We start from the raw sequence: 12,433 nt of genomic DNA on the forward strand, positions 1-12,433 counted from the left end.
TGACAGACTGCATTCACCCAGAGGGGGGAGGTTTTCTAGTTGACCTCCACAAATGGGATGCTTTTTTAAAAAGATTATAATTCAACCAATAATAATGCCTTATTGCCGTTTAGTTCTGTGATTTCCAATTTTATTTTAACAGTAGTTAGCCTTCTTTGAAAGAACTTTCATGCAGAAACACCATGTATTCGTTCAGATGTTTTGGTTGTAGAGGTCTAACTCAAATTAGTTTAGATGTAGAAGAGAATTTACTACTTAATTTAATCACACTTATTGTAATAGAGGTGAGCATAGTGTGCTAAGGAAGTACACACTAGGGCTTTTAGAGAAGGCTTTACAAAGGAAGGGATGCTTGAGCTAAATCACGAAGGGTGATTTCAAGAGGACAAAATAGGAAAGAGCACACCACACTGAGGAAATATCATGTGTAAAGATACCTAAGAGAGGGCTTCCCTGGTGGCGCAGTGGTTGGGAGTCCACCTGCCAATGCAGGGGACACAGGTTTGAGCCCTGGTCTGGGAAGATCCCACATGCCCAGAGCAGCTAGGCCTGTGCACCACAACTACTAAGCCTGCGCTCTAGAGCCCCGTGAGCCACAACTACTGAGCGTGTGTACTGCAACTACTGAAGCCTGCGCGCCTAGAGCCCGTGCTCTGCAACAAGAGAAGCCACTGCAATGAGGAGCCCACGGACTGCAACGAAGAGTAGCCCCTGCTTGCCGCAACTAGAGAAAGCCTGCATGCAGCAACAAAGATGCAATGCAGCCAAAAATAAATAAATTAAATTAATTAATTAAAAAAAAAGATACGTAAGAGAGCATGTCCTGTTTCAGAAATGGCAATAGTTCACTAAAGGCCAGGGGTGAGAGAGATGGTCAAGTGGCTGCAGGTGGTGATGGTAAGTGAGAGGCAGATCATTAAGGGACCGATCTGCTTGTGAAATTAGGTTTTAGTTTATCAATTACGGGAAGTCACTGAAAGATTTTAAAGAGCAGAGTCACATGAATAGCATATATTCTTGGAGGATGCTGGGATTATACTTAGTAGGGGTACATTAATAGACAAAATGCAAAAGCTCAGGTAAGAGATGACAGGCTAACTTAAGACATTAGCAGTGCATTGGGATGGAGGGACTAGAGTAATGAAAATATTTAGTAGGTCCATTGGTAGATCATGGGGAGGATGGGAAGAAAAGTTAAGGATGCTTTCTAGGATTCTGCATTGGGTGACTATGTACATGATTACAGGGTCATTAGCATGGTGGTACCATTTTTAATGAGAGAGGGTCACACAAGGCCAGGAATAGATTTTGGAGGAAAGACAATGAGCTCAGTTTTAGACATACTAATCTTGACATATGAAGACTGCCCAAATGGAAATACCTAGGAGGAAACTGACAATATAGATATGAATGTGTGGCAAGAACCCTAAGTTGGAGATGTAGATCTGGGAGTTATAAGCATAAAGATGGTAGTTAAAACCTGGAAATATGGCTATCTAAGACTCCAAGAGTGTGCTTGGCTCCAATAAGAAAAATATATGGAAGTCTCAAAGAGGAAAACGGGTCTATTATGGCCTCATCTTATGCCACCAACTGTCTTCTCACTAAGCAGTGTCTGAAATTGCCATTGTTGTGATTTATACTTTTAAGTTACAGTTGTATATCTGAGTAACTGCCTCTTAAAAATACCACTGGGGAGAATTAGACTAAGATGACAAGGTAGTATAATGAAGAGAACAACTGAACTAGATATCTAGAAATATCACCCAATGACTTGCCATTGACTGCCTGGGTGATATTCAGCAAGTCACTTTGCTTTAGGTTCCTCATGTGGAAAATGAGGAAGTAAGACCAGGTGACCTTCAACGCTTGGAAGACTACAATTCAAACAATAATACTGTCCTGTTGTAGTTCAGTAATTTTCAGACTTATTTAGCAGCAGTTAGCCTTCTTTGAAAGACCTTTCATGCAGAAACACAACGTATTAGTCAGGATGTTTGGTTGCAGAGGTCTAACTCAAGTTACTTATCTGAAGAGAATTTACTAGTTAATTTAACTACACTATGTGCAGTTGGACCCCAAGGATGACTGGAACCTGACACTGGTGCACCACCAGGACTCACTCTCTACACTTCTCATCTCTGTGTGATGGATTCACTCTACACAAGGCAGAATGTAGCTGCTGGCTACTCTCAAGGCTTCCTTTTTCTTTCCTTCTTTCTTGCCTCAGACTACCACTATGGTGAACTAGCCCTTCTTCCCTTAGTTCTATCTGAAAACATTCTGAGGAAGAAGTCTGCTTGCTTTTGCTTGAGTCATATGTCCACCCTGTAGTCAAGAAGTTGGGGGACTCTCTTGAGCTGCAACTGCCACTAGAATCACCTGTTTATAGTACAGAAAGGAATAGTTTCCCCAAAGAAAAGGAGCATGGTTCATGGAACCATGAAAATGAAAAAAGGAAAATTCTAATGCAGTCAATTTAGATGGGCAATATGTAAAACAGAGGCTTTCTAGTTGAGATCTACCTATCTGGTCCTCTCTGTGTACCCTAGGTGATTTCTGAAGCATAACTCTGAAGGCCCCATGAAGATCACTGGAGTACAACATTAAAATACTTGATTTTATTGATTGGCTAGTATGCCAGGTGCCTCCAAATCCTTGAAAAATTGTAGCGCTAGATATTTATTTGTGGTGGTGGTACTTACCTTCTAGAACATTTTTGGAATGTAGGGAAGTACTGGAAAGAATGGTGCTGATGTAGATGGGGTTGGAGTGGAGATTCTGAATGTTCTCAAGGGACTGGAGACTGGGAATGTAGACAGAAGAGGCAGGAGGACACCAAAATGAACTTTGCCTACTTTGTCATTTTATCTAGCATAAGCATACCATATGGCACGCTATTAAAAATGGTAGAAAATGTTTACCTTTGGCCAAGAGAGTGGAATTGTCCTTGGTGTCATCCACAGTCATTCTAGAGAAAGGAACAAATGGGATGTTGATGGAAACAGAGAGTTGATGGACCGGAAGAGGGGTGGAGGCAATGAGTAAAGGCACCTTTCTAGGATGAATATACCCATGGTATATTGGTACCTCAAAAAATATTAGAAATGGGGATAGAGGGGCAGAGACGAAGAGGAACAAGATGAGTAAAGATGGGAAGTTGGAGAGGAATGTAGTTCAGTAAAAGGTAGAATATGTCATTGGAATATAGTTTGGAGACCCTGTCAGGAGGTCTGGTAAGTAAAAATTCAAGATCATATTGATTAATACCTATTTAACAGTTGTACTAATGAATATCAGGTAAATTACACTTAATTATTATTATTATTATTTTTTGCGGTACGTGGGCCTCTCACTGTTGTGGCTTCTCCTGTTGCGGAGCACAGGCTCCGGACGCGCAGTCAGCGGCCATGGCTCACGGGCCCAGCTGCTGTGCAGTATGTGGGATCCTCCCGGACCGGGGCACGAACTCGTGTCCCCTGCATTGGCAGGCAGACTCAACCACTGCGCCACCAGAGAAGCCCTTAATTATTTTATTAATTATACATTACTAAATAATTTAAATGTAACACTTTTTTTGAAAAGCTTTGTAGCTATTAGTATAAAAGTGTGTACTAAAATCAGTAAAATCAAATTTGTTTCTCTATAAAATAGTAATAAAGTTCTTAAATTACAAAATTTAAATCTTTGCCTTTTGAGCAAGCTGCTCAACAGAATTTCAGAAAACAGACAAAGGAACATAGTTACAAGGGATCTTATAAGTCTAGCTACCTGTGCTACCAACAGAAAAAACATGGAGAGATCAGATTTACTCAGATAAAATATTAATTGCTAATTTGGAAAAGACACAGGTGGTCACTAGAACATCAAGTACTTTTTTTTTTTGAGAAGTAATGAAACAATTCTGTAATAATGCAAATAAACATAAGTGTTTTCAGAACAAGTTGTACCTACACAGTGCTGCTATTAAACCATTTTGTTCAAAAAGACCTTACATAAGCCAGAAGTTTTTACTTGGATAAATCGCTTCTTTAAAGAGATATTTTCTTATTGAGTTATTTTATTAAAAAAATTTTTTTTCAGTATATGCCTCTTTCTCTTTCAGTTCCCTAAAAATGCAATGTTCAAAATCAGCTCTTTACTTTTTTTCTATACTTTCTCTTTCATAGAATTGTTTTCTTTTTTACTCTTAAACATTGCAATATCTGTCAAACATGAAAAAGTCCCATGAAATAATCTATCAAAATCAAGTTATTATTCAAACTTTGATCTACTATAAAACTACTTTTTAAAAATGGCTTAAGTGCTACTCTTTTGTTGTTGGAATGTCTTTGAATTGGAGTCTTATGAGGGAGTTTTAAAAATATCAGCAAAGACTTAATTTCTCAGCATTTGTACAGGGCCAACTATTTAAAAATGATTATTTCTTTAACGTCAATCTCCTTGCAAATGAGAAAAATAACAAGCTATTTTTTGATGATATGGTTATACTCATTAATATATGAAAATATTTCTTTCCTGTTTTCAGTGAGTCAATCTATTTTCTATGGTGTAAAGAGAACAACCCAGAGAGTAGAGATTATTTAAACTTAACCTGCATTCAACTGACCTTTTTATAATAAAATCCACTATTCTTAACTCTGAATGTCACAATTATAATTATTCAATGGATTGTGATGCATTTAGTACTTAAAATTTAAAGGCCAACAATGAACATGGCCTATATAAACATGAGCTTCAGGACCAGCAAACCGCACCGTTTATTCGTGCTTCTTTAACATCCACAGAGGCTCTCTCCTCCTTCCTCACCCCAGTCACTACAGCTACTCGGCCTGTGAGATTGGCAGGTATCACGTGGCTCAAGTGAAATTGCTAGCGCCATCAGCTTTATCCTCCTGGGCATCATTGTGACTATTAATTTTGTGTTACCTTTCATACTTTCGTTTCTGGTTTGTTCTCTGAGAATTTCCTGTTTATGGGTCTGTTTCCCCTACAACGGCTGTGAGCTACTTAAGAATAGGGACTACATATGCTTATTTTTGTGTCTCTGATGCTAAATACAATGTCTGGAATATAATACACCCTCCAGAGATGTTTGTTTATGGTATATGGATGAATAGCTAGGAATCTATATACCTACAGGTATTTGAAGAAGCTTAAATCTGGGAGGATATCCCATCATCTAATTTATATATATCAGGTGTTTATTTTCCTCTTTTCTTCAACATTTGGTAGTATTTCTCCGTGGGGCAAGTGTTTCTGCGCCAAGGAGAAATGCCGTGGCAAGATGCCACTGGGGCAGGTTTCCTATTCTGGGCTCCTGCAGTGACTTGTTTGGCTTTGCTGCTTACAAAGCCAAAGGTGATTATTCATTATATGTGAGCCTAGAATCAAGATAGTTAGGAATAAGTGGGACTTCTTCTAGGATTATGGCCATTTTCAGATCCATTGCAGAAGCTGGGAAGGGGGTGATATTGCTAGGGAGGGAAATGGAAACTTAACGGAGCGGGGGTGGGGGGGTGGGGGGGTGGGGGGGGGTGGGGACGGGGAAACAAAGTAGCCTGCGGTCTTCTATGTCTTGAGGGGCTCCAATTACTCACTTCCGGGTGACAATGATGAAAATGATGCAACTGTTCTTCTGGTGGACTCTTTCAATAACTTATCAGTTCTGGCTAAATGATGATTTGCATTTTTACCGCAACTTTCCCCCCCAAGAGATGAAGGCCTTTCACGTTCAATTAATAGGGCCTAAGATTAACTGCAACCAACACCACGTGCTTGGTGTGCTAAACAACACCCCTGTGGGGAGGGGGTGGAAATCCTGCACACTGCTAATATACCCTTGACCAACACTGGTAAGTACGCAAGCCCGGGGCATGCGTTGGGAAAGAGATTATGCAAAACTGCAACAGCAGTATTCTGCCTCTAGAGCTGGTATAATTTGTTTTTGGACTGCTCGTGGTAAAAGCCGAAGCTGACCCACGAAAACAAAATTAAACCCCATAAACTTAAGATGTCAAGGCCACATTCGCCAAGTAAACATTACTATTCCTAGTTTACATTTTGTCGTTTTCATTCTGTAACTGGCACGGCCAAACAACTGTACTTCTACCGTGAGAGGGGAGTCTCAGAAAATAAACAGGACGGGATTATCGTAGAGCGTCACAGGTTCTTTTATGTACCCCTCGCTATGTAACTTACAGGCGTTACACGTTAAAAAAAAAAAAAAAATTAAACCACTGAAGGTGTCAGGAAACATTTTCTTCCTTCAGGTCACTTCCTTCACCTCACCTGCCGTCCCATTCGCCACTCAGACCAGCGCTGGTCTTCGCGGTCAGGCCGCCTCCGGCGAGCGGGCAGTAAACAGCGCCAAGTCCGGGCACGAACACCGGGGGAGGCGGGATCACCAGTGTCTTCCCGCCACCCCCCATAGCTTTGCGGCTGTGGCTTTTTGATAACCTACCGGCCTCTCCGGCTCTGCTCGTCACTCAAGCCAAGAAAAGCGAGTAAGGAAACAGCAAGGGTAAAGGAGAAAATGGGTAAGAGAGCTGGCAGCCGCGCGCGCACGCGCACCACGACCAAACGCGGCGCCCCGGGGGTGGGGCCAAGGCGCGACGCTGGAGCCCCGCCTCCTCCCCCTCACCCCACCCCTCCGCGCCTGGGAGTGACTGACTCTCGCCAGCCCCTCCACGTCAATCAACCCTCCTCCTCGCACTCTCTGCACCTTCTTATTAATCTCAATACCGATAGCGCGCGGACGCCTCTCCCCCGGCCCTCGGGGGTGTGAACGTGTGTGAGCGGGAGCGGTGGCACCAAAAGCTGGCGTCTCTGTGCAGCAGCCTCGGCTCCAGCAGCAGCAGGCGCAGCAGCAACCCCCGCAGCGGCGGCAGCCCCGGCGCCAGGAGGCCAAGGCCAAGGCCAGGCTCTGTGCGGCTCTCCGAGTAATAGCCGCGGCTCCGGCGGCTGCGGGGGCGCAGCTTCCTCCAGCAGGGCCCTTCGCGTCGGCGGCCGCGGCCGCGGGGCCTCTCCTGCGCGCCCAGGGTCACCGTCCCCGAAGCCCGGCGGCGCGGCCCCCTCCCAGCCCCCCATCCGTCTCCTTCTCGCTCCCCTCAGCCGTCCTCCTCGCCGCCGCCTCTGCCGTTTCTCGGCGGTCCGGCCCGGCCCGCCCGCCCCGCGTCCCCTCCGGCCGGTGCCTCTTCCCCCGGCGGGCTGCCTGCATGTCTTTGCTGCCCTCAGCCCCGCCGCCACCGCCGCCGCCGCCTCCCCCGCCGCCGCAGCACCAGCACCAGCAGCAGCCGCCCCGCCGCCGCCGCCGCCGTCGCCGCCCGGACCCCGGCGCGCTGAATGCAGGTGAGGAGGGGGCGCAGGCCCTCGACGACCCCAGGCCCGGGCGCCCTGCGCGCCCGCCCGCGAGCCGGGATCCGGGCCCTGCCCGCCGCCGCCGCCGCCGCCGCCGCGGATTCCCTTCGGGGCGGGCGGTAGCGAGGCCCGCCAGTGGGTGTTTGTGTTTGCGTCTGCGGCCGCGGCTCCGGAGGGGAAGCATCTGTGGGGGCCTGGCGCGCGCGCGCGCGCGTGTTTGTGTGTGTGTGTGTGTTTCCCCTACCGCGGGGAAATGGCTGCTGTTGCTCCTTCTGGGCCAGAGGAAGAGAATGAGGTAGAGTGTTTTTGTGCCTCCGAGTAGGATCGAGAGTGTTGGGAAGAGGAGCGCGTCCCCGGGGAAATGAGGTGGGAGAAGGACAGATGTGCCTGGGGGTGTGCGAGTTGGGACTTCGGCGGGCGGGGAGGCGGCCTGAGGACCCACAGCGAGTGGGTGTGTGTCGGGTGCGGGGATGACCCGCGTCTCTGTCTGAAGCGGCGAAGGTTCCGGGGTGTGCGTGCGTGTGTGTGTTTGGGGGGGGTGGTCCGCGCCCAGGGCCCGGGACTCTGGGGGCGGGTTCCGTGTGTTTGGGACCCCCGAGTGGCGTGTCCCTCCCCCTTTGTGGCCGAGGCTCAGGAGCCTCGCAGGTGAGAGCTGCTCCGCGGGGGCCGGAGAGGGTGAGTGTGTGTTCCGCACACACACAGCAGCGGGGCCCGGGAGCTGTGGGTCGGGGCCGCGCCGCCGTTCCCGGGGCCGCGGCAGGAAGCGCGCCGGCCTGCAGCGCGGCCTAACCGCCTCGGCGTCCGCCCGCCCGCCGGCCTGTCTCTCACCAGCCTCCCCGGACGCCTCCCGGGGCGCCGGGCCCGCGCGGGCCCAGGGCGCTGCCTAGGGCCTGGGCAGGTGAGGGTCGGAGGCGGGACGCACCGATTGCCGTCGCCTTGGCCGCCCCCACGTCTCCTGAGGAGAGGCGAAGGCATATTTCGGCGTTCCGACCGCAAGCTCTACCCCCTGGCCGGCGGTGGGACCCGAGGGAAAGTGAATCAAAGCAGTAAATCTCGAGAAGACGCGGTGTCGAGATCCCTTCTTTTCATCCTTTCCTTAAGGCTGTGTGGAGGGACTGAGTACATATTTTCAGCTCTTTTTTCGTTGCAAATACTTTTTCGTTGATAATACGCATTTTTTTTTTAAAGATAAAATTTTTCTCGGAGGGGCGGGGGAAGAAATGGAAGCTGGCTTCCCTGCCCTATGGTGTTGGTAGGATTGGATGGATTTCGTGCATTTGAAATTGTTTTATCCTGCCTCCTAGGGGGAAAGGGGTGTACACGCCGAGCTGAGGAGGTCGGTGAGGAAGAGGAAGTTACTGGAGCTGTCATCCTCCTTAGCACAGCCGACTCTTCAGCTTAGGCTGTTTAGGTGCATTGTGTTCAGGGAGTTTAGCTGAGCCTTTTGTACACATGGGAAGCACAGTACTATATTTTAGGAGATACTACCTTATTGCCTCTAGTTATCTTAGTTGTCAGTCAAGATAGTCACGTATAAACAAGTTTTACCTCACAGTATCCGAAACCTAGATCAGGCAGCCTGTATGGTCTACTCCAAGTGTGTGCTCTTCGAAGGCTATTTTGAGAGTAGTTTAAGCAGAACGCAACTGTAGAGGTAAATCTGCTGTCAGTAGGCATACAGTGCATTTCAGAACCAAATATAAATGGTATTTGAATGATTATTTGCTCTTTACTTGATCTACTCCACCCTCTATTTGCGTCTAGTTAGCTCATCTAGCTAAAACCCTATGGATGAAGTCGTCATACAGATTCCATCCTTGCAGGCCATGCTCTGTGTAATGGTCAGAGATTGCTCCTTTCTGAACCTGGTCTCACAAAGAAATGTTTCCTGCTGTTCACTGGGAAGTGAGCAGAAGAGCAGGAGGGGTGGAGAGCTGTTTTCTATGAACAGTACTGGAAAAACAACACATGTTGTTCAGTGGAAAAAGGACTTGTTTTAGGGACCTCAAAACTCTGGCTATGCCACTTTTCTTGGCTGTTTTACCTTAGGCAAGGTACCTAATGTCTGTAAGTCTGTTTTCTCATAGGTAACAAGGGGATAAGACGTTTATAGTAAGGTTGTCCTGAGGATAAATTGAAAAAACATATGTTTGGCACATAATAGCTGCTTAGTTAAATACTAGTTCTTCCTCTTGCAGCCCTGACTGTAGGCACTGAAAAACATGTATAAGTACAAATACTTACTGGATTACTGAGAGAAATATTATGTCACCTTAAGTTAAAAATCAAGACAACAGAACATTTGAATCCTTTGATATGCATAAAGTATATATAAACAATGTTAAATGTATTTTAGAAGTCCTTTTTCCTTGAACTGACTGTCATTAAAATAGCCTAGTGTACCAGTTTATAGAGACTATCTAGTCATACTTGATTTGTTTTCATATTTTCGAATAGGCCATCTTTCAGTTTCATTACTGTTTTTGTGAGTTCTTGCTATGTAGCCCTGGAAAAAATTGTTTAAGCTATATATAGCACATATATGTTCCAATACAGTCAAACATCAAAAAGGATCAAGGACCTAGAGTTTATTTATATAGATCCACAAACTATAAGTGCCACAGAATTGCTATGTAATTGTTTTAGTTCATGTTGACTGATTCTGGAGAAAACAAAACAAAAACTTTTGGAATATTTTCCTGAGTGGAAGCAAAAATCTTCTATCAACTTTCAGTAATTTTCCATTTTTATTATTCTGTGTGGAGTGGTAAGTGGGCTGTTCATTTAATTTTAATTGTATTGTGCTGGAAAAAATAATGGTATGGAGTTTAAGGTAAAGACAACAGAAAGGTTAAATAAAGCATTTTTTCTTTTTCTCTCTTTTTTTTTTTTTTGGGTGATGGCAGGGTGAAGATGATGTGGGAGGAGTTTCATTGGTTTAAGTTTGTAATGTCTCTGTTTACTAACACCAGGTTTCCTTAGGCCTTATATCATTATTATTTATATCAGCAATGTTAAGCTTAAAAAATAAACCTATTAAAGCACTAAAATTTCAACACATTTTTGAAGTATTTTTGTGAAGGATAGGAGGGAGAACTTTATTAGAATGCAAAATGTCATGGTTTTGTTAAAGTGTATCTGTTATGGGTGTATGTGCATTTACAGTGAACAGAATTATCTGCCATATGGTTATATTGAAAGGAAGAATTCTTAATTTAAAAACTATGTGGTAATTTTTAATACTTTAAAAACAATAAAATGGAAGTGAATTTTGCCCTTAACTAGGTATTTGGTAATTTTCATTAGACATTATGAACTATGGTATTTTAAAACACTTTGTAATTTTTTTTAAATTGTGAGAATTGAGGAGGACATTTTTCTGTAATAATCGTGAAAACAGGTGATACTGAAATAATATGTTAAGATATGTGAAGAGTGAAATTTATTACTAACAGTGGACTCCTCTTGCTATCATTTTAAAGTAATTACAGTAAAATCAAGGTGGAAAATTGTTTAGGTTTTAAAATTTAATGTTACTTAAGTGGCCTTTTAAACAGTCTTTCCAAAATATCCCTTATAAATGTCTTTAATTAGGGGGAATTGAAATACTTAAGGTTTATGCATGTTTTACTTTGGGTAATGCTAATTAGGGTAATAAATATACTCCAGAATTTCAGTGGCTTAACACATGTAAGTTTGTATTTTGCTCACAGAACAGTCCAGTGCAGGTGCTCCTTGTTAGCAGGCTTGTGGCTTACCTCCATGTGGTAATTGAGGAACCCAGACGCCTTACATATTATGTCTCCACCATTCCCTGGAGCCTTGGAGCCCTGCCTGTTACCCACAGGACATTTCTTAAGAACCCCCAAAGACAAACATCTGCCCACATTTCATTGGTGATAATTTGTCACAGAGTCTTATTTGAATGCAAGGGGGATGGGAATGTAGTCCCTGGGTGGTGGACAACTTGGGGCATTTCATGATGTTATTTTAGATGGTAGCATATATTTGTGAAATTATGTCTGAAAGGTAAATTATAATACTAAAAATTGCTTTCCATCTTCAAAGCATAAAATTGTGTGAAGGGGTGGGGAGTAGTGGGAAGAGAAGGGAAGGAATAAGAGCCACAGGAGAAGAAGGACATTTCTTCCAAGGTAGGTTTGAATGACAAGTAAACGTCAGCAGCTATTTAAAGATACAGATTTTACAAAGACCATTACAATTGGATTTTATAACCTTTAGTGGGTCTCTCCTTTGCCATCCAGTTATTGCTTGCCGTTGTGGTCTACTGGGTTCTGGCTGTTTGAGTTATTTCTCTTTGTACTTTGAAATCAGTTGACTTTGAATTTCAGTTTCTGAGGTATAGTTTCATGGGAAACATATTTTAAAATTTTCTTTTTTCTGTTGGGATAGAGCATTACTATTATTATTGTTTTAAAATATCATTTAGATGGACCTTACTGTGTTTTAGTGTTTTCTGTTGCTGTTTTTTGTAATTCTAAAGTCATTATAATTAATATTTGTGAGGCTTAACCCAGAAAGAACAATAAAATCATCAAGTAAACAACAAAGGCTCAATTATTAACTTGTGTTCATGTTTCATAATGAAAATACTACAACTTTCTTTGACCACCTGCACTAATACTGAACCATAATACATTAATTTTATTTCTGGACTTTAATTTTAATTGAATTGCAACTTACTCTTTTACTGCCTAGGATTATTGTAAAGTGAAACCTTAGCTCTGGGTATACTTTTATTTGTCTTTATTCTGAACAGTTTGGTTAGGAATCTGGGGAGTTTTATATATGTCTGTATTCTCCAAATGAAAGATTTTTGTGTGGTCTGGCTAACTTCTCCATGTTAAGTATTTCTAATGTTTTGCACTTTGAGCCTCTTCTGTACCCATTATTGTACTTCGTTCTAAAAAGAAAGTAGAAGAGACCCTTGTGAAGCTTATAGCTTATGAATAAGGTAAATAAAGCATATAATTTAGTTGTTTCAAAACAATAAATGAACAAGTGCGAGTCACTACAAACCGTTTGCAGACATTCTGTGAGGGAGTAACGTAAA

General features: G+C 43.8%; 1 protein-coding gene across 1 annotated transcript in view; it reads left to right on the forward strand.

The window, feature by feature from the left end:
• Positions 1-7,586: 7,586 nt before the first annotated feature.
• The window catches only part of CNOT6L (CCR4-NOT transcription complex subunit 6 like), a 111,723-nt gene continuing 106,876 nt past the window's right edge, over positions 7,587-12,433 (forward strand). The window contains exon 1 of the mRNA XM_065877591.1: positions 7,587-7,725. Within this exon, the coding sequence (XP_065733663.1) occupies positions 7,721-7,725 (5 nt within the window). The 5' untranslated portion in view covers positions 7,587-7,720. The remainder of the gene's footprint in view (positions 7,726-12,433) is intronic.

This window comes from Phocoena phocoena, chromosome 5 (assembly GCF_963924675.1).
Source record: "Phocoena phocoena chromosome 5, mPhoPho1.1, whole genome shotgun sequence".
Classification (NCBI taxonomy): Eukaryota; Metazoa; Chordata; class Mammalia; order Artiodactyla; family Phocoenidae; genus Phocoena; species Phocoena phocoena.